Raw genomic sequence first — 24,089 nt, forward strand, 5'->3', positions numbered from 1 at the left:
TGTATTCATTATGTCTCTAGTTAGAATAGACTGTATTCATTATGTCTCTAGTTAGAATAGACTGTATTCATTATGTCTCTAGTTAGAATAGACTGTATTCATTATGTCTCTAGTTAGAATTCAGAGACTGTATTCATTATGTCTCTAGTTAGAATAGACTGTATTCATTATGTCTCTAGTTAGAATAGACTGTATTCATTATGTCTCTAGTTAGAATAGACTGTATTCATTATGTCTCTAGTTAGAATAGACTGTATTCATTATGTCTCTAGTTAGAATTCAGAGACTGTATTCATTATGTCTCTAGTTAGAATAGACTGTATTCATTATGTCTCTAGTTAGAATAGACTGTATTCATTATGTCTCTAGTTAGAATAGACTGTATTCATTATGTCTCTAGTTAGAATTCAGAGACTGTATTCATTATGTCTCTAGTTAGAATAGACTGTATTCATTATGTCTCTAGTTAGAATAGACTTTATTCATTATGTCTCTAGTTAGAATAGACTGTATTCATTATGTCTCTAGTTAGAATAGACTGTATTCATTATGTCTCTAGTTAGAATAGACTGTATTCATTATGTCTCTAGTTAGAATTCAGAGACTGTATTCATTATGTCTCTAGTTAGAATAGACTGTATTCATTATGTCTCTAGTTAGAATAGACTGTATTCATTATGTCTCTAGTTAGACTGTATTCATTATGTCTCTAGTTAGAATAGACTGTATTCATTATGTCTCTAGTTAGAATAGACTGTATTCATTATGTCTCTAGTTAGAGACTGTATTCATTATGTCTCTAGTTAGAATAGACTGTATTCATTATGTCTCTAGTTAGAATAGACTGTATTCATTATGTCTCTAGTTAGAATAGACTGTATTCATTATGTCTCTAGTTAGAATAGACTGTATTCATTATGTCTCTAGTTAGAATAGACTGTATTCATTATGTCTCTAGTAGAATAGAGTATTCATTATGTTCTAGTTAGAGACTGTATTCATTATGTCTCTAGTTTCAGAGACTGTATTCATTATGTCTCTAGTTAGAATTCAGAGCCTGTATTCATTATGTCTCTAGTTAGAATAGACTGTATTCATTATGTCTCTAGTTAGAATAGACTGTATTCATTATGTCTCTAGTCAGAATAGACTGTATTCATTATGTCTCTAGTTAGAATAGACTGTATTCATTATGTCTCTAGTTAGAATAGACTGTATTCATTATGTCTCTAGTTAGAATAGACTGTATTCATTATGTCTCTAGTCAGAATAGACTGTATTCATTATGTCTCTAGTCAGAATAGACTGTATTCATTATGTCTCTAGTTAGAATAGACTGTATTCATTATGTCTCTAGTTAGAATAGACTGTATTCATTATGTCTCTAGTTAGAATAGACTGTATTCATTATGTCTCTAGTTAGAATAGACTGTATTCATTATGTCTCTAGTTAGAATTCAGAGACTGTATTCATTATGTCTCTAGTTAGAATAGACTGTATTCATTATGTCTCTAGTTAGAATAGACTGTATTCATTATGTCTCTAGTTAGAATAGACTGTATTCATTATGTCTCTAGTTAGAATAGACTGTATTCATTATGTCTCTAGTTAGAATTCAGAGACTGTATTCATTATGTCTCTAGTTAGAATAGACTGTATTCATTATGTCTCTAGTTAGAATAGACTGTATTCATTATGTCTCTAGTTAGAATAGACTGTATTCATTATGTCTCTAGTTAGAATTCAGAGACTGTATTCATTATGTCTCTAGTTAGAATAGACTGTATTCATTATGTCTCTAGTTAGAATAGACTTTATTCATTATGTCTCTAGTTAGAATAGACTGTATTCATTATGTCTCTAGTTAGAATAGACTGTATTCATTATGTCTCTAGTTAGAATAGACTGTATTCATTATGTCTCTAGTTAGAATTCAGAGACTGTATTCATTATGTCTCTAGTTAGAATAGACTGTATTCATTATGTCTCTAGTTAGAATAGACTGTATTCATTATGTCTCTAGTTAGAATAGACTGTATTCATTATGTCTCTAGTTAGAATAGACTGTATTCATTATGTCTCTAGTTAGAATTCAGAGACTGTATTCATTATGTCTCTAGTTAGAATAGACTGTATTCATTATGTCTCTAGTTAGAATATACTGTATTCATTATGTCTCTAGTTAGAATAGACTGTATTCATTATGTCTCTAGTTAGAATAGACTGTATTCATTATGTCTCTAGTTAGAATTCAGAGACTGTATTCATTATGTCTCTAGTTAGAATAGACTGTATTCATTATGTCTCTAGTTAGAATAGACTGTATTCATTATGTCTCTAGTTAGAATAGACTGTATTCATTATGTCTCTAGTCAGAATAGACTGTATTCATTATGTCTCTAGTTAGAATAGACTGTATTCATTATGTCTCTAGTTAGAATAGACTGTATTCATTATGTCTCTAGTCAGAATAGACTGTATTCATTATGTCTCTAGTTAGAATAGACTGTATTCATTATGTCTCTAGTTAGAATAGACTGTATTCATTATGTCTCTAGTTAGAATAGACTGTATTCATTATGTCTCTAGTTAGAATAGACTGTATTCATTATGTCTCTAGTTAGAATAGACTGTATTCATTATGTCTCTAGTTAGAATATACTGTATTCATTATGTCTCTAGTTAGAATAGACTGTATTCATTATGTCTCTAGTTAGAATAGACTGTATTCATTATGTCTCTAGTTAGAATTCAGAGCCTGTATTCATGTCTCTAGTTAGAATTCAGAGCCTGTATTCATTATGTCTCTAGTTAGAATTCAGAGCCTGTATTCATTATGTCTCTAGTTAGAATAGACTGTATTCATTATGTCTCTAGTTAGAATAGACTGTATTCATTATGTCTCTAGTTAGAATAGACTGTATTCATTATGTCTCTAGTTAGAATTCAGAGACTGTATTCATTATGTCTCTAGTCAGAATTCAGAGCCTGTATTCATGTCTCTAGTCAGAATAGACTGTATTCATTATGTCTCTAGTCAGAATTCAGAGACTGTATTCATTATGTCTCTAGTTAGAATAGACTGTATTCATTATGTCTCTAGTCAGAATTCAGAGACTGTATTCATTATGTCTCTAGTCAGAATTCAGAGCCTGTATTCATGTCTCTAGTCAGAATTCAGAGCCTGTATTCATTATGTCTCTAGTTAGAATTCAGAGCCTGTATTCATTATGTCTCTAGTTAGAATTCAGAGACTGTATTCATTATGTCTCTAGTTAGAATTCAGAGACTGTATTCATTATGTCTCTAGTTAGAATAGACTGTATTCATTATGTCTCTAGTTAGAATTCAGAGCCTGTATTCATGTCTCTAGTTAGAATTCAGAGACTGTATTCATTATGTCTCTAGTCAGAATTCAGAGACTGTATTCATTATGTCTCTAGTTAGAATTCAGAGACTGTATTCATTATGTCTCTAGTTAGAATTCAGAGACTGTATTCATTATGTCTCTAGTTAGAATAGACTGTATTCATTATGTCTCTAGTTAGAATTCAGAGCCTGTATTCATTATGTCTCTAGTTAGAATTCAGAGACTGTATTCATTATGTCTCTAGTTAGAATTCAGAGCCTGTATTCATGTCTCTAGTTAGAATTCAGAGCCTGTATTCATGTCTCTAGTTAGAATTCAGAGCCTGTATTCATTATGTCTCTAGTTAGAATTCAGAGCCTGTATTCATGTCTCTAGTTAGAATTCAGAGCCTGTATTCATGTCTCTAGTTAGAATTCAGAGCCTGTATTCATTATGTCTCTAGTTAGAATTCAGAGCCTGTATTCATTATGTCTCTAGTTAGAATTCAGAGCCTGTATTCATTATGTCTCTAGTTAGAATTCAGAGCCTGTATTCATTATGTCTCTAGTTAGAATTCAGAGACTGTATTCATTATGTCTCTAGTCAGAATTCAGAGCCTGTATTCATTATGTCTCTAGTTAGAATTCAGAGACTGTATTCATTATGTCTCTAGTTAGAATTCAGAGACTGTATTCATTATGTCTCTAGTCAGAATTCAGAGACTGTATTCATTATGTCTCTAGTTAGAATTCAGAGCCTGTATTCATTATGTCTCTAGTTAGAATTCAGAGCCTGTATTCATTATGTCTCTAGTTAGAATTCAGAGCCTGTATTCATTATGTCTCTAGTTAGAATTCAGAGACTGTATTCATTATGTCTCTAGTTAGAATTCAGAGCCTGTATTCATTATGTCTCTAGTTAGAATTCAGAGCCTGTATTCATTATGTCTCTAGTTAGAATTCAGAGCCTGTATTCATTATGTCTCTAGTTAGAATTCAGAGACCTTATTCATTATGTCTCTAGTTAGAATAGACTGTATTCATTATGTCTCTAGTCAGAATTCAGAGCCTGTATTCATGTCTCTAGTCAGAATTCAGAGCCTGTATTCATTATGTCTCTAGTTAGAATTCAGAGCCTTTATTCATTATGTCTCTAGTTAGAATTCAGAGCCTGTATTCATGTCTCTAGTTAGAATTCAGAGACTGTATTCATTATGTCTCTAGTTAGAATTCAGAGCCTGTATTCATTATGTCTCTAGTTAGAATTCAGAGACTGTATTCATTATGTCTCTAGTTAGAATTCAGAGACTGTATTCATTATGTCTCTAGTTAGAATTCAGAGACTGTATTCATTATGTCTCTAGTTAGAATTCAGAGACTGTATTCATTATGTCTCTAGTCAGAATTCAGAGCCTGTATTCATGTCTCTAGTCAGAATTCAGAGCCTGTATTCATTATGTCTCTAGTTAGAATTCAGAGACTGTATTCATTATGTCTCTAGTCAGAATTCAGAGCCTGTATTCATTATGTCTCTAGTCAGAATTCAGAGACTGTATTCATTATGTCTCTAGTCAGAATTCAGAGCCTGTATTCATGTCTCTAGTCAGAATTCAGAGCCTGTATTCATTATGTCTCTAGTTAGAATTCAGAGACTGTATTCATTATGTCTCTAGTCAGAATTCAGAGCCTGTATTCATTATGTCTCTAGTCAGAATTCAGAGCCTGTATTCATGTCTCTAGTCAGAATTCAGAGCCTGTATTCATTATGTCTCTAGTTAGAATTCAGAGACTGTATTCATTATGTCTCTAGTCAGAATTCAGAGCCTGTATTCATTATGTCTCTAGTCAGAATTCAGAGACTGTATTCATTATGTCTCTAGTCAGAATTCAGAGCCTGTATTCATGTCTCTAGTCAGAATTCAGAGCCTGTATTCATTATGTCTCTAGTTAGAATTCAGAGACTGTATTCATTATGTCTCTAGTCAGAATTGACTAGAATCTCTAGTCAATACTCTGAGTCTCTTTGTGAATGTTGGCCAAGGCCTCACTACCTTGTTTTACCTGACTGACTCGGTCCATGTTCAGATTAAGCAGTACTAATACACGTTTTCTTTATCTATTTTAATGTGTACCTGTCTGGCTCCGTCTATGTCCAGGTTGAGGAGGGCTTTGCCGTCACTCTGAGATGAACACTTGATGCTCTTGATCTGTTTGAAATCCGCTAGACACACAGGCTGGTGGGGATAAGAGAGACACAATTAAATGATACACTTATCAGCCACAGGTGTAGGGTAACGGTTGACACGGGAACAGGACTCCAGGGGACAGGACTCCCGGGGACAGGACTCCGGGGAACAGGACTCCCGGGGACAGGACTCCGGGGAACAGGACTCCCGGGGACAGGACTCCGGGGAACAGGACTCCCGGGGACAGGACTCCCGGGGACAGGACTCCGGGTACAGGACTCCCGGGGACAGGAGTCCGAGGACAGGACTCCCGGGGACAGGACTCCCGGGGACAGGACTCCGGGGACAGGACTCCGGGGACAGGACTCCCGGGGACAGGACTCCGGGGACAGGACTCCCGGGGACAGGACTCCCGGGGACAGGACTCCGGGGACAGGACTCCCGGGGACAGGACTCCCGGGGACAGGACTCCCGGGGACAGGACTCCGGGGGACAGGACTCCGGGGAACAGGACTCCCGAGGACAGGACTCCCGAGGACAGGACTCCGGGGACAGGACTCCCGGGGACAGGACTCCGGGGGACAGGACTCCCGGGGACAGGACTCCCGGGGACAGGACTCCGGGGGACAGGACTCCCGGGGGACAGGACTCCGGGGGACAGAACTCCGGAGACAGGACTCCGGGAACATGACTCCCGGGAACATGACTCCCGAGTGGCGCAGCAAACTAAGGCACTGCATTGCAGTGCTAGAGGTGTCACTACAGACCCTGGTTCAATCCCGGGCTGTATCACCAGCTGTGATCAGGAGTCCCATAGGGCGGAGCACAATTGGCGCAGCGTCGTCCGGGTTAAGGGAAGGTTTGGCCGGTGGGACCTACTGGGCTCATTGCGCTCTAGCGATGCCTTGTGGTGCAGAGCATGCACGCTGACATCGGTAGTCAGTCGAACAGTGTTTCCTCCAATGCATTGGTGCGTCTGGCTTCCAGGTTATTAAGCGGGCGGATGTTAAAGAAACGTGGTTTGGCGGGTCATGTTTCGGAGGATGCAAGACTCAACCTTTGCCTCCAGAGACCATTGAGGAGTTGCAGCGATGAGACAATTACAAAATTGGAGAGAAAGATATGTACAGTATTTATACTTTTGCAACCCAAATGGGTGGTGAAATAAATAAATCAACTATTGGGGAACCTGTGGGATTCTGGTTCTAGGGATCAAGTTTGGGACAGGACAGAATGGACAGTACAGGACCAGTTATAAACAGAGTTTTTTTTTTGTGTGTGTGTGTGTGTGTGTGTGTGTGTGTGGGGAGAATATGTAATGTGTAGAAGATTTTATTTAAAAACTGTGAATAGGCCTAATATAGTTTACTTAATATTAATACATTAGTTGATGTAATTTCACCCCTCCTCTTCCATCAGCTCACTCTCACGCCTCGCTCCAGTTACAGCCATGGCCACAGCGCAATCACTACTTTACCTCAGATGCCAACGTACAGTCAGTGAATGAATGAATCCTTCAAGAGATTAATTGAGTTCAACCAACTCTGGGTAAGTGGAAGGGTTGCCTTCATTGCCCAACTCTGATAATGTGGTTGTTATCAGCTGTGTGCAGGGCAGGATACTGTCTGGTGAGCGCCGAACAGTAGCCAAACGGAGCAGTTGCTATGGCGAGATTATTTTTTGCATTTGTGATTTCTGTGTGTAAAATTAGCACGGGACGGGGAGTAGTTTCACAGGGACAGAACAGGAAAGTTCAGTCGTTATAGAGCAGTTGCTGAAACAGGACAGTACGGGAAAAGATTTGACAGGACAGGACAAGAATAGGTTTTCACTCCCGTGTCAACCTCTACACTTTTAGACAAAAAAAGGTTTCCTAAAGGATTCTTCGGCTGTCCCCGTAGGAGAACCCTTTTTGGTTCCAGATAGAACTCTTTTTGGGTTGGTGAATGCCCTGCATGCTTCCCTCTGAGTCTATATGGGTGGGTTGGTGAGGGTTGGTGAATGCCATGCATGCTTACCTCTGAGTCTATATGGGTGGGTTGGTGAATGCCCTGCATGCTTACCTCTGAGTCTATATGGGTGGGTCGGTGAATGCCCTGCATGCTTACCTCTGAGTCTATATGGGTGGGTTGGTGAATGCCCTGCAAGCTTACCTCTGAGTCTATATGGGTGGGTTGGTGAATGCCCTGCATGCTTCCCTCTGAGTCTTTATGGGTGGGTTGGTGAATGCCCTGCATGCTTACCACTGAGTCTATATGGGTGGGTCGGTGAATGCCCTGCATGCTTACCACTGAGTCTTTATGGGTGGGTTGGTGAATGCCCTGCATGCTTACCACTGAGTCTATATGGGTGGGTTGGTGAATGCCCTGCATGCTTACCACTGAGTCTATATGGGTGGGTTGGTGAATGCCCTGCATGCTTACCGCTGAGTCTATATGGGTGGGTTGGTGAATGCCCTGCATGCTTACCGCTGAGTCTTTATGGGTGCGTTGGCGAATGCCCTGCATGCTTCCCTCTGAGTCTTTATGGGTGGGTTGGTGAATGCCCTGCATGCATCCCTCTGAGTCTATATGGGTGGGTTGGTGAATGCCCTGCATGCTTACCTCTGAGTCTATATGGCTGGGTTGGTGAATGCCCTGCATGCTTACCGCTGAGTCTATATGGGTGGGTCGGTGAATGCCCTGCATGCTTCCCTCTGAGTCTATATGGGTGGGTTGGTGAATGCCCTGCATGCTTCCCTCTGAGTCTTTATGGGTGGGTTGGTGAATGCCCTGCATGCTTACCACTGAGTCTTTATGGGTGGGTTGGTGAATGCCCTGCATGCATCCCTCTGAGTCTATATGGGTGGGTTGGTGAATGCCCTGCATGCTTACCTCTGAGTCTTTATGGGTGGGTTGGTGAATGCCCTGCATGCTTACCTCTGAGTCTATATGGGTGGGTTGGTGAATGCCCTGCATGCTTACCTCTGAGTCTTTATGGGTGGGTTGGTGAATGCCCTGCATGCTTACCGCTGAGTCTATATGGGTGGGTTGGTGAATGCCCTGCATGCTTACCTCTGAGTCTATATTGGTGGGTTGGTGAATGCCCTGCATGCTTACCTCTGAGTCTATATGGGTGGGTTGGTGAATGCCCTGCATGCTTACCGCTGAGTCTTTATGGGTGCGTTGGTGAATGCCCTGCATGCTTACCGCTGAGTCTATATGTCTGGGTTGGTGAATGCCCTGCATGCTTACCGCTGAGTCTTTATGGGTGGGTTGGTGAATGCCCTGCATGCTTACAGCTGAGTCTATATGGGTGGGTTGGTGAATGCCCTGCATGCTTACCACTGAGTCTATATGGGTGCGTTGGTGAATGCCCTGCATGCTTACCTCTGAGTCTATATGGGTGGGTTGGTGAATGCCCTGCATGCTTACCTCTGAGTCTATATGGGTGGGTTGGTGAATGCCCTGCATGCTTACCTCTGAGTCTATATGGGTGCTTTGGCGAATACCCTGCATGCTTACCGCTGAGTCTTTATGGGTGGGTTGGTGAATGCCCTGCATGCTTACCGCTGAGTCTTTATGGGTGCGTTGGCGAATACCCTGCATGCTTACCGCTGAGTCTTTATGGGTGCGTTGGCGAATACCCTGCATGCTTACCGCTGAGTCTTTATGGGTGCATTGGTGAATGCCCTGCATGCTTACCGCTGAGTCTTTATGGGTGCGTTGGCGAATGCCCTGCATGCTTACCGCTGAGTCTTTATGGGTGCGTTGGCGAATGCCCCTGGCTCCAATCACCAGCTCCACTGACAGACTCCAACCTTGCTGTGGACAAACAGTGGGGTTGCAACATAACTTTCATGTCTTGACAAACTTCAGACTCATACAATATTTTCTGTGAAGTGAGAAAAGGAAAACCCAGAGCATGTCTAATTGTAGATTATTGCATCATTTGTGGTGCAGTGATCCAAAAGAATGATCAGGAAAATGAGATGATAGGTTTTTACTGTGTACTGACAGGACCTCACTCAGATATTTACTGTGTCCTGACAGGACCTCACTCAGATATTTACTGTGTCCTGACAGGACCTCACTCAGATATTTACTGTGTCCTGACAGGACCTCACTCAGATATTTACTGTGCCCTGACAGGACCTCACTCAGATATTTACTGTGTCCTGACAGGACCTCACTCAGATATTTACTGTGTACTGACAGGACCTCACTCAGATATTTACTGTGTCCTGACAGGACCTCACTCAGATATTTACTGTGTACTGACAGGACCTCACTCAGGTATTTATTGTGTGCTGACAGGACCTCACTCAGATATTTACTGTGTACTGACAGGACCTCACTCAGGTATTTACTGTGTACTGACAGGACCTCACTCAGATATTTACTGTGTCCTGACAGGACCTCACTCAGATATTTACTGTGCCCTGACAGGACCTCACTCAGATATTTACTGTGTCCTGACAGGACCTCACTCAGATATTTACTGTGTACTGACAGGACCTCACTCAGGTATTTATTGTGTGCTGACAGGACCTCACTCAGGTATTTACTGTGTACTGACAGGACCTCACTCAGGTATTTACTGTGTCCTGACAGGACCTCATACTGACAGGACCTCAATCAGGTATTTACTGTGTACTGACAGGACCTCACTCAGATATTTACTGTGTCCTGACAGGACCTCATACTGACAGGACCTCATACTGAAAGGACCTCACTCAGATATTTACTGTGTACTGAAAGGACCTCACTCAGATATTTACTGTGTACTGACAGGACCTCATACTGACAGGACCTCACTCAGATATTTACTGTGTACTGACAGGACCTCATACTGACAGGACCTCACTCAGGTATTTACTGTGTACTGACAGGACCTCATACTGACAGGACCTCACTCAGATATTTACTGTGTACTGACAGGACCTCATACTGACAGGACCTCACTCAGGTATTTATTGTGTGCTGACAGGACCTCACTCAGGTATTTACTGTGTACTGACAGGACCTCACTCAGGTATTTACTGTGTCCTGACAGGACCTCATACTGACAGGACCTCAATCAGGTATTTACTGTGTACTGACAGGACCTCACTCAGATATTTACTGTGTCCTGACAGGACATCATACTGACAGGACCTCATACTGAAAGGACCTCACTCAGATATTTACTGTGTACTGAAAGGACCTCACTCAGATATTTACTGTGTACTGACAGGACCTCATACTGACAGGACCTCACTCAGATATTTACTGTGTACTGACAGGACCTCATACTGACAGGACCTCACTCAGGTATTTACTGTGTACTGACAGGACCTCATACTGACAGAACCTCACTCAGATATTTACTGTGTACTGACAGGACCTCATACTGACAGGACCTCACTCAGATATTTACTGTGTACTGACAGAACCTCACTCAGATATTTACTGTGTACTGACAGGACCTCACTCAGGTATTTACTGTGTCCTGACAGGACCTCATACTGACAGGACCTCACTCAGATATTTACTGTGTACTGACAGAACCTCACTCAGATATTTACTGTGTACTGACAGGACCTCACTCAGGTATTTACTGTGTACTGACAGGACCTCACTCAGGTATTTACTGTGTCCTGACAGGACCTCACTCAGGTATTTACTGTGTCCTGACAGGACCTCACTCAGGTATTTAATGTGTACTAACAGGACCTCACTCAGATATTTACTGTGTCCTGACAGGACCTCACTCAGATATTTACTGTGCCCTGACAGGACCTCACTCAGATATTTACTGTGTCCTGACAGGACCTCATACTGACAGGACCTCATACTGAAAGGACCTCACTCAGATATTTACTGTGTACTGAAAGGACCTCACTCAGATATTTACTGTGTACTGACAGGACCTCATACTGACAGGACCTCACTCAGATATTTACTGTGTACTGACAGGACCTCATACTGACAGGACCTCACTCAGGTATTTACTGTGTACTGACAGGACCTCATACTGACAGGACCTCACTCAGATATTTACTGTGTACTGACAGGACCTCATACTGACAGGACCTCACTCAGGTATTTATTGTGAGCTGACAGGACCTCACTCAGGTATTTACTGTGTACTGACAGGACCTCACTCAGGTATTTACTGTGTCCTGACAGGACCTCATACTGACAGGACCTCAATCAGGTATTTACTGTGTACTGACAGGACCTCACTCAGATATTTACTGTGTCCTGACAGGACATCATACTGACAGGACCTCATACTGAAAGGACCTCACTCAGATATTTACTGTGTACTGAAAGGACCTCACTCAGATATTTACTGTGTACTGACAGGACCTCATACTGACAGGACCTCACTCAGATATTTACTGTGTACTGACAGGACCTCATACTGACAGGACCTCACTCAGGTATTTACTGTGTACTGACAGGACCTCATACTGACAGAACCTCACTCAGATATTTACTGTGTACTGACAGGACCTCATACTGACAGGACCTCACTCAGATATTTACTGTGTACTGACAGAACCTCACTCAGATATTTACTGTGTACTGACAGGACCTCACTCAGGTATTTACTGTGTCCTGACAGGACCTCATACTGACAGGACCTCACTCAGATATTTACTGTGTACTGACAGAACCTCACTCAGATATTTACTGTGTACTGACAGGACCTCACTCAGGTATTTACTGTGTACTGACAGGACCTCACTCAGGTATTTACTGTGTCCTGACAGGACCTCACTCAGGTATTTACTGTGTCCTGACAGGACCTCACTCAGGTATTTAATGTGTACTAACAGGACCTCACTCAGATATTTACTGTGTCCTGACAGGACCTCACTCAGATATTTACTGTGCCCTGACAGGACCTCACTCAGGTATTTACTGTGTCCTGACAGGACCTCACTCAGATATTTACTGTGTACTGACAGGACCTCACTCAGATATTTACTGTGTACTGACAGGACCTCACTCAGATATTTACTGTGTACTGACAGGACCTCACTCAGATATTTACTGTGTACTGACAGGACCTCACTCAGATATTTACTGTGTACTGACAGGACCTCACTCAGATATTTACTGTGTACTGACAGGACCTCATACTGACAGGACCTCACTCAGATATTTACTGTGTACCCGACTGCAAATACCTGAGTGCGGCCCTTCCTAATTGTATTGTTTGTAAAGCCAACAGCAACACGAACCACCAGTTCGCAGGGGTAGACCTCCTCATCAACGTTGATGAATTCAGTGAGCGTTTTGAAGAAGCGAACCATACACTCCTCCTCCTTCAGAGTAGCGTACTGCTGGAAGGTCTGGGTGATCAGCTTCCGGAGAGGACGAGACTGGGACAGAACATCACAACATTAGACGACATATTCATAACCCTATTTTAACTATGATGTCAAATAGTAAACAGCACGGTAAACGACACTGCCAGCATAGAAATGATCAGAAATGATCAGAAATGAACAGAAATGACCAGAAATGTTCTTTGCTGACATAATAGTTACAGCTAGGCTCATTATTAAAAACTTTGTAGAAACTTCCAATAATATGTTGAACGATCATGTGGAAATCCAAATTCATAAATGTACCTTCATGCGGTCAATGAGCTCCTGTGGGAAGAACAGGTTCAGCCCCACGTCCTTCCTTCATTGGTCAAAATAAATCACATTCAGAGAGAGCAGTTAGAATAAACCAACCAATCAAACCAATGTGATAGAAAAGTTAGGTAATAAACCAACCAATCAAACCAATGTGATAGAAAAGTTAGGTAATAAACCAACCAATCAAACCAATGTGATAGAAAAGGTAGGTAAATGAAGGTTTCTACCAACAAACATGTCAAATGTAAATACTTACTCTAGTAACTCAAAGTTGGACTTCTTCTCCAAACCTTTAGCGTTCATGTCTTTATAAAACCTCCTGAGGACCAAGCAGATAAACACTGTTTTATTTTTAACCGACTCGGTGATGTTTCCCTACTTTTAAATTATTTATATATTTTTAAAGATCCTATTCAAATGTTCTGTATGGTGGAGGAAAAGCTGATAAGCGTTTCACTGTATCGTTTACACACATTGTATTCTGTCATGTGACAAATACACTTGAATTTGAATTGATTTGGAACAACGCGATATACGAGGCTCTACTACGGACAAACCCACTGTGACGTTGATGACGTCTACACGTTAACAAGAGGATACATAAGGAAAGGACAATCTCACCTGATCTCCAGACAGCCCAGCTGCAGGGCCATCCCATCACTGACCTTACTGGCATGATACTGCATGTAGTCACTACGCACCTAACACAGACCCAAGATGGCATAGAGAGACCACATGTACTGTTGTTAACGGGTTAGAATTAGTTACGCTGCATTCCATCGTTGACCTTACTGGCATGGTTCTGCATGTAATCAGCACGCACCTAACACAGGCAATATCAAGAGAACACGTTATTAACTGTTATGAAGTCACTCCGCCTGGTCTCATAGTCTAGACGTAACATAGTACATGTAAATCCGGGACACTCAAATTAGTATGGTATGTTATGTTTGCTGTTAATATATAAAGACAGATGGTTACTTAAGGCTTAAACCAAAGTTGGGTGGTTGGTTGGGTTAGATGGGTGGCCGTATAACGTGAACGTCTAGCAACCCAAAAGGTCCCATCAGGGACAACTTTATATAATAAGCCATTTTTCAACTACTTACTACTTTTTAGCTACTTTGCAACCACTTAGCATGTCAGCTAACCCTTCCCCTAACTATAACCTTAACCTTTTAATCTAACTCCTAAACTTAGGAGTTAGATTAAACCTAGCTAAACCTAGCTAATGTTAGCCAGCTAGCTAACATTAGCCACCTAGCAAAAATTCACAACATATACATTTTTGCAAATTCTTTAACATATAATATGAAGTGTAAGTTGTAACATATCATATGAAATGGGTGACGGACATCCACAAATTAATACATACCATACGGAACTTAACATGTAATATTAAACCGAGTGTCTCGGATTTACTTACACAATGATAAGAAGTGCTCTGAGACCAGGTTGTGTAACTATGCATCTACAGTATTACCAAGGTCAATACAACAGACAACAGAAAACAGGGAATTATCGCTGACGATGAAGTTCTGGAAATTAGTCATGTGTTCTCTACATAGTCAGAGTACTAATGTGTTATCTACATAGAGTACTAATGTGTTCTCTACATAGTCAGAGTACTAATGTGTTCTCTACATAGTCAGAGTACTAATGTGTTCTCTACATAGTCAGAGTACTAATGTGTTCTCTACATAGTCAGAGTATTAATGTGTTCTCTACATAGTCAGAGTATTAATGTGTTCTCTACATAGTCAGAGTACTAATGTGTTCTCTACATAGAGTACTAATGTGTTCTCTACATAGAGTAGTAATGTGTTCTCTACATAGTCAGAGTACTAATGTGTTCTCTACATAGTCAGAGTATTAATGTGTTCTCTACATAGAGTACTAATGTGTTCTCTACATAGTCAGAGTACTAATGTGTTCTCTACATAGTCAGAGTACTAATGTGTTCTCTACATAGTCAGAGTATTAATGTGTTCTCTACATAGTCAGAGTACTAATGTGTTCTCTACATAGTCAGAGTACTAATGTGTTCTCTACATAGTCAGAGTACTAATGTGTTCTCTACATAGTCAGAGTACTAATGTGTTCTCTACATAGTCAGAGTACTAATGTGTTCTCTACATAGAGTATTAATGTGTTCTCTACATAGTCAGAGTAGTAATGTGTTCTCTACATAGAGTATTAATGTGTTCTCTACATAGAGTACTAATGTGTTCTCTACATAGAGTACTAATGTGTTCTCTACATAGTCAGAGTATTAATGTGTTCTCTACATAGTCAGAGTACTAATGTGTTCTCTACATAGAGTACTAATGTGTTCTCTACATAGTCAGAGTACTAATGTGTTCTCTACATAGAGTACTAATGTGTTCTCTACATAGAGTACTAATGTGTTCTCTACATAGAGTATTAATGTGTTCTCTACATAGTCAGAGTACTAATGTGTTCTCTACATAGTCAGAGTATTAACGTGTTCTCTACATAGAGTATTAATGTGTTCTCTACATAGTCCGAGTATTAATGTGTTCTCTACATAGTCAGAGTACTGCTTGCTGCCTACTGTACCTGTTGATAGAAATACAGAAGTGTAGTACTGTCTTCTTTAAACTTTTCCAGGAAATTGACTGGAATGTAGCGGACTCTCAGGTCATACCTGTGGAAGGATGAAAATAACCATACTTCAGAGTAGCAGTCTTCAACTGATGAACGTACCTCTGCTTCAGAGTAGCAGTCTTCAACTGATGAAAATAACCATACTTCAGAGTAGCAATCTTCAACTGATGAAAATAACCATACTTCAGTGTAGCAGTCTTCAACTGATGAACGTACCTCTGCTTTAGAGTAGCAGTCTTCAACTGATGAACGTACCTCTGCTTTAGAGTAGCAGTCTTCAACTGATGAACGTACCCATATTTTAGACTAGGAGTCTTCAACTGATGAACGTACCCATATTTTAGACTAGAAGTCTACAACTGATGAACTACCCATATTTTACACTATAGGAATTCTTCAACCTTTTCTTGGTCGGGGACCCCGTCCCAGGCGAACCCAAAGCACCATCCCAACACTTTATATTTTACAGTGGAGGTTGAAGCAGAAACAAACCCCTTTGTCTGCGACTCTTTCGTCTTGTGGCTCCACGAATAAACCTCCTTTAAACTCCTTTAAACAAGGCTGTCGTACATTGGTTCACTTATGCCCTAAAATAAATGTGTTCATATGAGCAGGAATATTGTATATACATTTGTTCATATGGGCAGAATATTGGAAGGCCAAAGCGGAAACCCATGGTCCTCATTATACATTAGCAAAAATAAATAATTGCATGTCTTGTGTTGTCATCAGGTGAATGATAAGGGCAAGGGGAAATAATCAACATCCGTCTCCCCTTCTCCACCTCCTCAATCCGTGTCCCACTCCACCTCCTCCACCCTGTCCCACTTCTCCTCCTCAACCCTGTCCCACTCCTCCTCCACCCTGTCCCACTCCTCCTCCACCCTGTCCCACTCCTCTTTCATCCCTGTCCCACTCCTCCATCCACCCCGTCCCACTCCTCCTCCACCCTGTCCCACTCCTCCTCCACCCTGTCCCACTCCTCCATCCACCCCGTCCCACTCCTCCTCCACCCCTGTCCCACTCCTCCTCCACCCTGTCCCACTCCTCCTCCACCATGTCCCACTCCTCCTCCACCCCTGTCCCACTCCTCCTCCACCCCCGTCCCCTCCTCCTCCACACTGTCCCACTCCTCCTCCACACTGTCCCCTCCTCCTCCTCCACCCTGTCCCACTCCTCCTCCTCCACCCTGTCCCCTCCTCCTCCACCCTGTCCCACTCCTCCTCCACCCTGTCCCACTCCTCCTCCACCCCTGTCCCACTCCTCCTCCACCCCCGTCCCACTCCTCCTCCACACTGTCCCACTCCTCCTCCACACTGTCCCACTCCTCCTCCTCCACCCTGTCCCACTCCTCCATCCACCCCTGTCCCACTCCTCCTCCACTCCTGTCCCATCACTCCACCCCTCCTCTCACCTCCACTCTGCCTCCACGTGATGACTCTCATAGCGTTGCTCCACCTCCCCCACGGTCAGGTCTGGATGGAGCCAGTGGAGCTCGTCTGACTTGAGGTGCTTCAGCAGCAGACCATAACAGCCTTTATACTGGATGTTAGGGCCTAGTCTACCACTGGTCAGGATAGACTGGACTATAGCCTGGAGGAGAGAGACCAGTATGGAGATAGTCACAGTTAAAAGGATACCACTGGTCAGGATAGACTGGATGTTACAAACCCCTTTGGCCCTGCAGTCTAGGGGGGATGTTACAACCCCCTTTGGCCCTGCAGTCTAGGGGGGATGTTACAACCCCCTTTGGCCCTGCAGTCTAGGGGGGATGAAAACGAGACCCGTAACATATCTCATACAAATCATAACAGTGAAAAGGAACCGTGAGAACTAATAACAACAGACAACCCAACTTTACCGTCAAACACTGGGGTTTATTGTTCAAACACACGCTAATGAGGGGGTGGGGGAGGGGCTGAGCAAGGAGGCCTACAAACCTGACTCAGTTACACCAGCTCCGGGGGGAGGGGCTGAGCAAGGAGGCCTACAAACCTGACTCAGTTACACCAGCTCCGGGGGGCTGAGCAAGGAGGCCTACAAACCTGACTCAGTTACACCAGCTCCGGGGAGGAGGGGCTGAGCAAGGAGGCCTACAAACCTGACTCAGTTACACCAGCTCCGGGGGGCTGAGCAAGGAGGCCTACAAACCTGACTCAGTTACACCAGCTCCGGGGGGCTGAGCAAGGAGGCCTACAAACCTGACTCAGTTACACCAGCTCCGGGGGGGAGGGGCTGAGCAAGGAGGCCTACAAACCTGACTCAGTTACACCAGCTCCGGGGGGGAAGGGGCTGAGCTGGACCCAAGGAAATAACTAATAAATATCCCAAAAAACCTAAGCTAGTCTAGCCTGCTTCATGAACAGCTAGCTAACTAACCAATAAAATACAGTGGGTGGTCCGCCCAGTTCTAACTAGGGTACTTAGACAGTGTTTTCCTACGGGTAATGTATGCCCATGGGTGACTGAGCTTGGTATCTATAAACTATAACTAAGTAACTAAGTGACATCTGTGTAGAATTGACGATAAATAAATTATATGTCTTATTTCAAACAACTGCAGTTCACATATCCATTTCCAACTCCCAAGGGGTTGTACACACCATGAACAGAAGCATGTTTCATTTCCTACAACAGATCCTCAATCAATGCATCCATCCTATCAATCAAAATGTCAATCAATCAACTCATCAACCAATAAATAAATACATCAATCAAATGTATTTATGTATATCAAATGTATTTATGTATATCAAATGTATTTATGTATATCAAATGTATTTATGTGTATCAAATGTATTTATGTATATTACATGTATTTATGTATATTACATGTATTTATGTGTATCAAATGTATTTATGTATATTACATGTATTTATGTATATTACATGTATTTATGTATATCAAATGTATTTATGTATATTACATGTATATTACATGTATTTATGTATATTACATGTATTTATGTATATTACATGTATTTATGTATATTACATGTATTTATGTATATTACATGTATTTATGTATATTACATGTATATTACATGTATTTATGTATATTACATGTATTTATGTATATTACATGTATTTATGTATATTACATGTATTTATGTATATTACATGTATTTATGTATATTACATGTATTTATGTATATTACATGTATTTATGTACATCAAATGTATTTATGTATGTCAAATGTATTTATGTATGTCAAATGTATTTCTAATTCCCTTTTGATGTCAACAGCTGGTCAAAGTGTAGTTAGTTAATCACCCTGATCTTCCAGGAGCTGTCACACTTGACCAGTTTGAAGTTCTTCCCCAGGGTGTTATTGGTGGAAAAACAGACTTTGAGGATCTTGGTGGGTCCTCCCTCCCCGCTGAAGGGGCTCTGTTGTGGGCCGTCGTTGTGGCCGGGGCTGGGTAGCCTCCAGGACAGGGTGGTAGTGTCTCCCTGCATCACCTCGTACATTCTCACGGTAGAGAGAATGATAACGTCATACTGATGTCACACCTGGGGAGAGGGCGGGAGAGGGAGAGGGAGAGTGAAAGAGGAGGGGGAGAGAGAGAAAGAGGGGGGGATTGAGAGAGGAGAGAGAGAAAGAGGAGGGGGAGAGAAAGAAAGAGGGGGAGAGAGAGGAGAGAGAAAGAGGAGGGGGAGAGAGAGGGAGAGAGAAAGAGAAGGGTGGAGAGAGAAAGAGGAGGGGAGATAGAGAAAGAGGAGGGGGGAGAGAGAGAAAGAGGACGGGGGAGAGAGAGGGACGGGGGAGAGAGAAAGAGGAGTGGGAGAGAGAGGGAGAGAGAAAGAGGGGGGGGGGTTATTGCCATCATCCCCAGTTTGAGACAGAGAGGGTGGTCAGTCAGAAAGATACCAGGTAACTTTCCCACTCTGGATCCATCCAGTCAAAACCCAGAACTTCAGTTCAGCCGTGACATGATTTATACAGTAATAATGCTATGCGGTGTACTGTAGTGTCAGATGTGGTTGTGACTCACTTTACAGTTGATGTACAGATGTGATCTACTGATATAGCCCAACATTCCTGTCTTTCACATCATGTGAAGGCCTGTATTAATCACAAGGTAAGCTCGCAGCGGCACGGCGTGTAGGCCCTACACACACCACGTTCAGTATCTATTCTACTGTAGCAGAGAACATCGTGCTATGTAGAACCATTTGTCTCAGTAGTAGAACCCTCTGACAAAATGGTTCCAGATAGAACCCTTTCAGGTGAGATATAAAAAAAACACTTTTTGGTTACTAATCGAGTAGCAACCTTTCAGAGGTTATACAGTGGGGAGAACAATTATTTGATACACTGCCGATTTTGCAGGTTTTCCTACTTACAAAGCATGTAGAGGTCTGTACATTTTTATCATGTGAGAGACAGAATCTAAAACAAAAATCCAGAAAATCACATTGTATGATTTTTAAGTTAATTCATTTGCATTTTATTGCATGACATAAGTATTTGATACATCAGAAAAGCAGAACTTAATATTTGGTACAGAAAACTTTGTTTGCAATTACAGAGATCATATGTTTCCTGTAGTTCTTGACCAGGTTTGCACACACTGCAGCAGGGATTTTTGAGCAGGGGGACCTTGCGTGCGCTGCAGGATTTTATTCCATGTTACTAATGGTTTTCTTTGAGACTGTGGTCCCAGCTCTCTTCAGGTCATTGACCAGGTCCTGCCATGTAGTTCTGGGCTGATCCCTCACCTTCCTCATGATCATTGATGCCCCACGAGGTGAGATCTTGCATGGAGCCCCAGACAGAAGGTGATTGACCGTGATCTTGAACTTCTTCCATTTTCGAATAATTGTGCCAACAGTTGTTGCCTTCTCACCAAGCTGCTTGCCTATTGTCCTGTAGCCCATCCCAGCCTTGTGCAGGTCTACAATTATATCCCTGATATCCTTACACAGCTCTCTGGTCTTGGCCATTGTGGAGAGTTTGGAGTCTGTTTGATTGAGTGTGTGGACAGGTGTCTTTTACACAAGTAACGAGTTCAAACAGGTGCAGTTAATACAGGTAATGAGTGGAGAACAGGAGGGCTTCTTAAAGAAAAACTAACAGGTCTGTGAGAGCTGGAATTCTTACTGGTTGGTAGGTGATCAAATACTTATGTCATGCAATAAAATGCTAAATTAATTACTTATCATACAATGTGATGTTCTGGAATTTTGTTTTATATTCCGTCTCTCACAGTTGAAGTGTACCTATGATAAAAATTACAGACCTCTACATGCTTTGTAAGTAGGAAAACCTGCAAAATCGTCAGTGAATCAAATACTTGTTCTCACCACTGTATGTGGAACCAGAGGTTATATGTGGAACCAGATGTTATATGTGGAACCAGAGGTTATATGTGGAACAAGAGGTTCTATGTAGAACAATAGGTTCTATGTGGAACCAGAGGTTCTATGTGGAGAGGTTCTATGTGGAACCAAAAAGGGTTCAATATGATCCGAAAAGAGGGTTCTCCTACAGGTGACATATGGTTGTATATGGCACTCTTAGTTTCTGAGCGTGTTCTGTATAAAAAATAAAAATACATTTAAACTTCTGTTGATTTTCTTAAGAAATAATTTGGAAATATAAATGTAACAAACAACATTGAACAACATTTCGAACCCTGAAGTGTTGAACCTAAAGCCGTTCTTGACATGAACCAATGACAGTAACAACATGAACCAATGACAGTAACAACATGAACCAATGACAGTAACAACATGAACCAATGACAGTAACAACATGAACTTGTTTGACCACAAGCTGTAAAGGATAAACACCAGAGAAATCCCCAACTCCAAACTATCAGACCTTTAACATGACACTAGGAGTGAGAACAAAAAGGAGCCTGTTTTCTTAGCTCTCTCAATAGTATGTCAAGCAACAAGCATACTTCATCCTGCTTCATTTTATGTGTGTTCTAAGGAATGGGGGGGGGGGGGATCAACAGAGTAGAGAATTGAGATATTATTTTTGAAGATATTTTATCGATTCTATGACTTTCTATGGAGAAAACAAACGTTGTTAGGTAGTTAATGTTAGTTAGCGCTAGTCGGATGTACCTGCGCCAAAACTGCTATCGCTCCTTCTATAGCTTGGCCTCAATCTTATTTTCCAATGGCACCTCTCCTCCCACAAACACAACCTCTATATTCTAGATGTTCCTGCCACAACCAGAACCTCTATATTCTAGATGTTCCTGCCACAAACAGAACCTCTATATTCTAGATGTTCCTGCCACAAACAGAACCTCTATATTCTAGATGTTCCTGCCACAAACAGAACCTCTATATTCTAGATGTTCCTGCCACAAACAGAACCTCTATATTCTATATGTTCCTGCCACAAACAGAACCTCTATATTCTAGATGTTCCTGCCACAAACAGAACCTCTATATTCTAGATGTTCCTGCCACAAACAGAACCTCTATATTCTAGATGTTCCTGCCACAAACAGAACCTCTATATTCTATATGTTCCTGCCACAAACAGAACCTCTATATTCTAGATGTTCCTGCCACAAACAGAACCTCTATATTCTAGATGTTCCTGCCACAAACAGAACCTCTATATTCTAAATTCAAATTCAAATTCAAAAATTGTCTGACTGACTGACTGACTGGCTGGCTGACTGACTGACTAACTGACTAACTGACTGACTGGCTGGCTGGTTGACTAGCTGGGGAAAAGGGTGTGGGGTCTGAGCCTTGGTTAAACTGGAGTGTAAGTCAAAAGGAAAGTCAAACATATCCAAACAAAAGTACTCTCCAATAGAAGTGAGTAAAGCCCTACTTCTCACTTACAGAAGTTTTAAGTAAAGCCCTACTTCTCTCACTTACAGTAGTAGTAAGTAAAGCCCTACGTCTCTCACTAGTAGTAGTAGTAAGTAAAGCCCTACTTCTCTCACTAGTAGTAGTAAGTAAAGCCCTACGTCTCTCACTAGTAGTAGTAGTAAGTAAAGCCCTACTTCTCTCACTTACAGTAGTAGTAAGTAAAGCCCTACTTCACTCACTAGTAGTAGTAGTAAGTAAAGCCCTACGTCTCTCACTAGTAGTAGTAGTAAGTAAAGCCCTACTTCTCTCACTTACAGTAGTAGTAAGTAAAGCCCTACTTCTCTCACTTACAGTAGTAGTAAGTAAAGCCCTACTTCTCTCACTAGTAGTAGTAGTAAGTAAAGCCCTACGTCTCTCACTAGTAGGAGTAGTAAGTAAAGCCCTACTTCTCTCACTTACAGTAGTAGTAAGTAAAGCCCTACTTCTCTCACTAGTAGTAGTAGTATGTAAAGCCCTACTTCTCTCACTAGTAGTAGTAGTAAGTAAAGCCCTACTTCTCTCACTAGTAGTAGTAGTATGTAAAGCCCTACTTCTCTCACTTACAGTAGTAGTAAGTAAAGCCCTACTTATCTCACTTACAGTAGTAGTAGTAAGTAAAGCCCTACTTCTCTCACTTACAGTAGTAGTAAGTAAAGCCCTACTTCTCTCACTAGTAGTAGTAGTAGTAAGTAAAGCCCTACTTCTCTCACTTACAGTACTAGTAAGTAAAGCCCTACTTCTCTCACTAGTAGTAGTAGTAGTAAGTAAAGCCCTACTTCTCACACTAGTAGTAGTAGTAGTAAGTAAAGCCCTACTTCTCTCACTTACAGTAGTAGTAAGTTAAGCCCTACTTCTCTCACTAGTAGTAGTAGTAGTAAGTAAAGCCCTACTTCTCTCACTTACAGTAGTAGTAAGTAAAGCCCTACTTCTCTCACTTACAGTAGTAGTAAGTAAAGCCCTACTTCTCTCACTAGTAGTAGTAGTAAGTAAAGCCCTACTTCTCTCACTTACAGTAGTAGTAAGTAAAGCCCTACTTCTCTCACTAGTAGTAGTAGTAGTAAGTAAAGCCCTACTTCTCTCACTTACAGTAGTAGTAAGTAAAGCCCTACTTCTCTCACTTACAGTAGTAGTAAGTAAAGCCCTACTTCTCTCACTAGTAGTAGTAGTAAGTAAAGCCCTACTTCTCTCACTAGTAGTAGTAGTAAATAAAGGCCTACTTCACTCACTTACAGTAGTAGTAAGTAAAGCCCTACTTCTCTCACTAGTAGTAGTAGTATGTAAAGCCCTACTTCACTCACTTACAGTAGTAGTAAGTAAAGCCCTACTTCTCTCACTTACAGTAGTAGTAAGTAAAGCCCTACTTCTCTCACTAGTAGTAGTAGTGAGTAAAGCCCTACTTCTCTCACTAGTAGTAGTAGTAAGTAAAGCCCTACTTCTCTCACTTACAGTAGTAGTAAGTAAAGCCCTACTTCACTCACT

At 41.6% G+C, this 24,089-nt stretch overlaps 1 protein-coding gene across 1 annotated transcript in view; it reads right to left on the minus strand.

Annotated features, from left to right (window-relative positions):
* Positions 1-24,089, minus strand: part of LOC115110872 (protein-tyrosine kinase 2-beta-like) — an 89,758-nt gene that overhangs the window by 52,195 nt on the left and 13,474 nt on the right. The window contains exons 2-10 of the mRNA XM_065008568.1: positions 19,056-19,295; positions 17,196-17,374; positions 15,734-15,821; positions 13,775-13,854; positions 13,410-13,472; positions 13,142-13,196; positions 12,749-12,889; positions 9,264-9,338; positions 5,482-5,583 (exon numbers count right to left, since the gene is read on the minus strand). Of these exons, the coding sequence (XP_064864640.1) occupies positions 5,482-5,583; positions 9,264-9,338; positions 12,749-12,889; positions 13,142-13,196; positions 13,410-13,472; positions 13,775-13,854; positions 15,734-15,821; positions 17,196-17,374; positions 19,056-19,253 (981 nt within the window). The 5' untranslated portion in view covers positions 19,254-19,295. The remainder of the gene's footprint in view (positions 1-5,481; positions 5,584-9,263; positions 9,339-12,748; positions 12,890-13,141; positions 13,197-13,409; positions 13,473-13,774; positions 13,855-15,733; positions 15,822-17,195; positions 17,375-19,055; positions 19,296-24,089) is intronic.

Source organism: Oncorhynchus nerka, linkage group LG24 (genome assembly GCF_034236695.1).
Source record: "Oncorhynchus nerka isolate Pitt River linkage group LG24, Oner_Uvic_2.0, whole genome shotgun sequence".
Lineage (NCBI taxonomy): Eukaryota > Metazoa > Chordata > Actinopteri > Salmoniformes > Salmonidae > Oncorhynchus > Oncorhynchus nerka.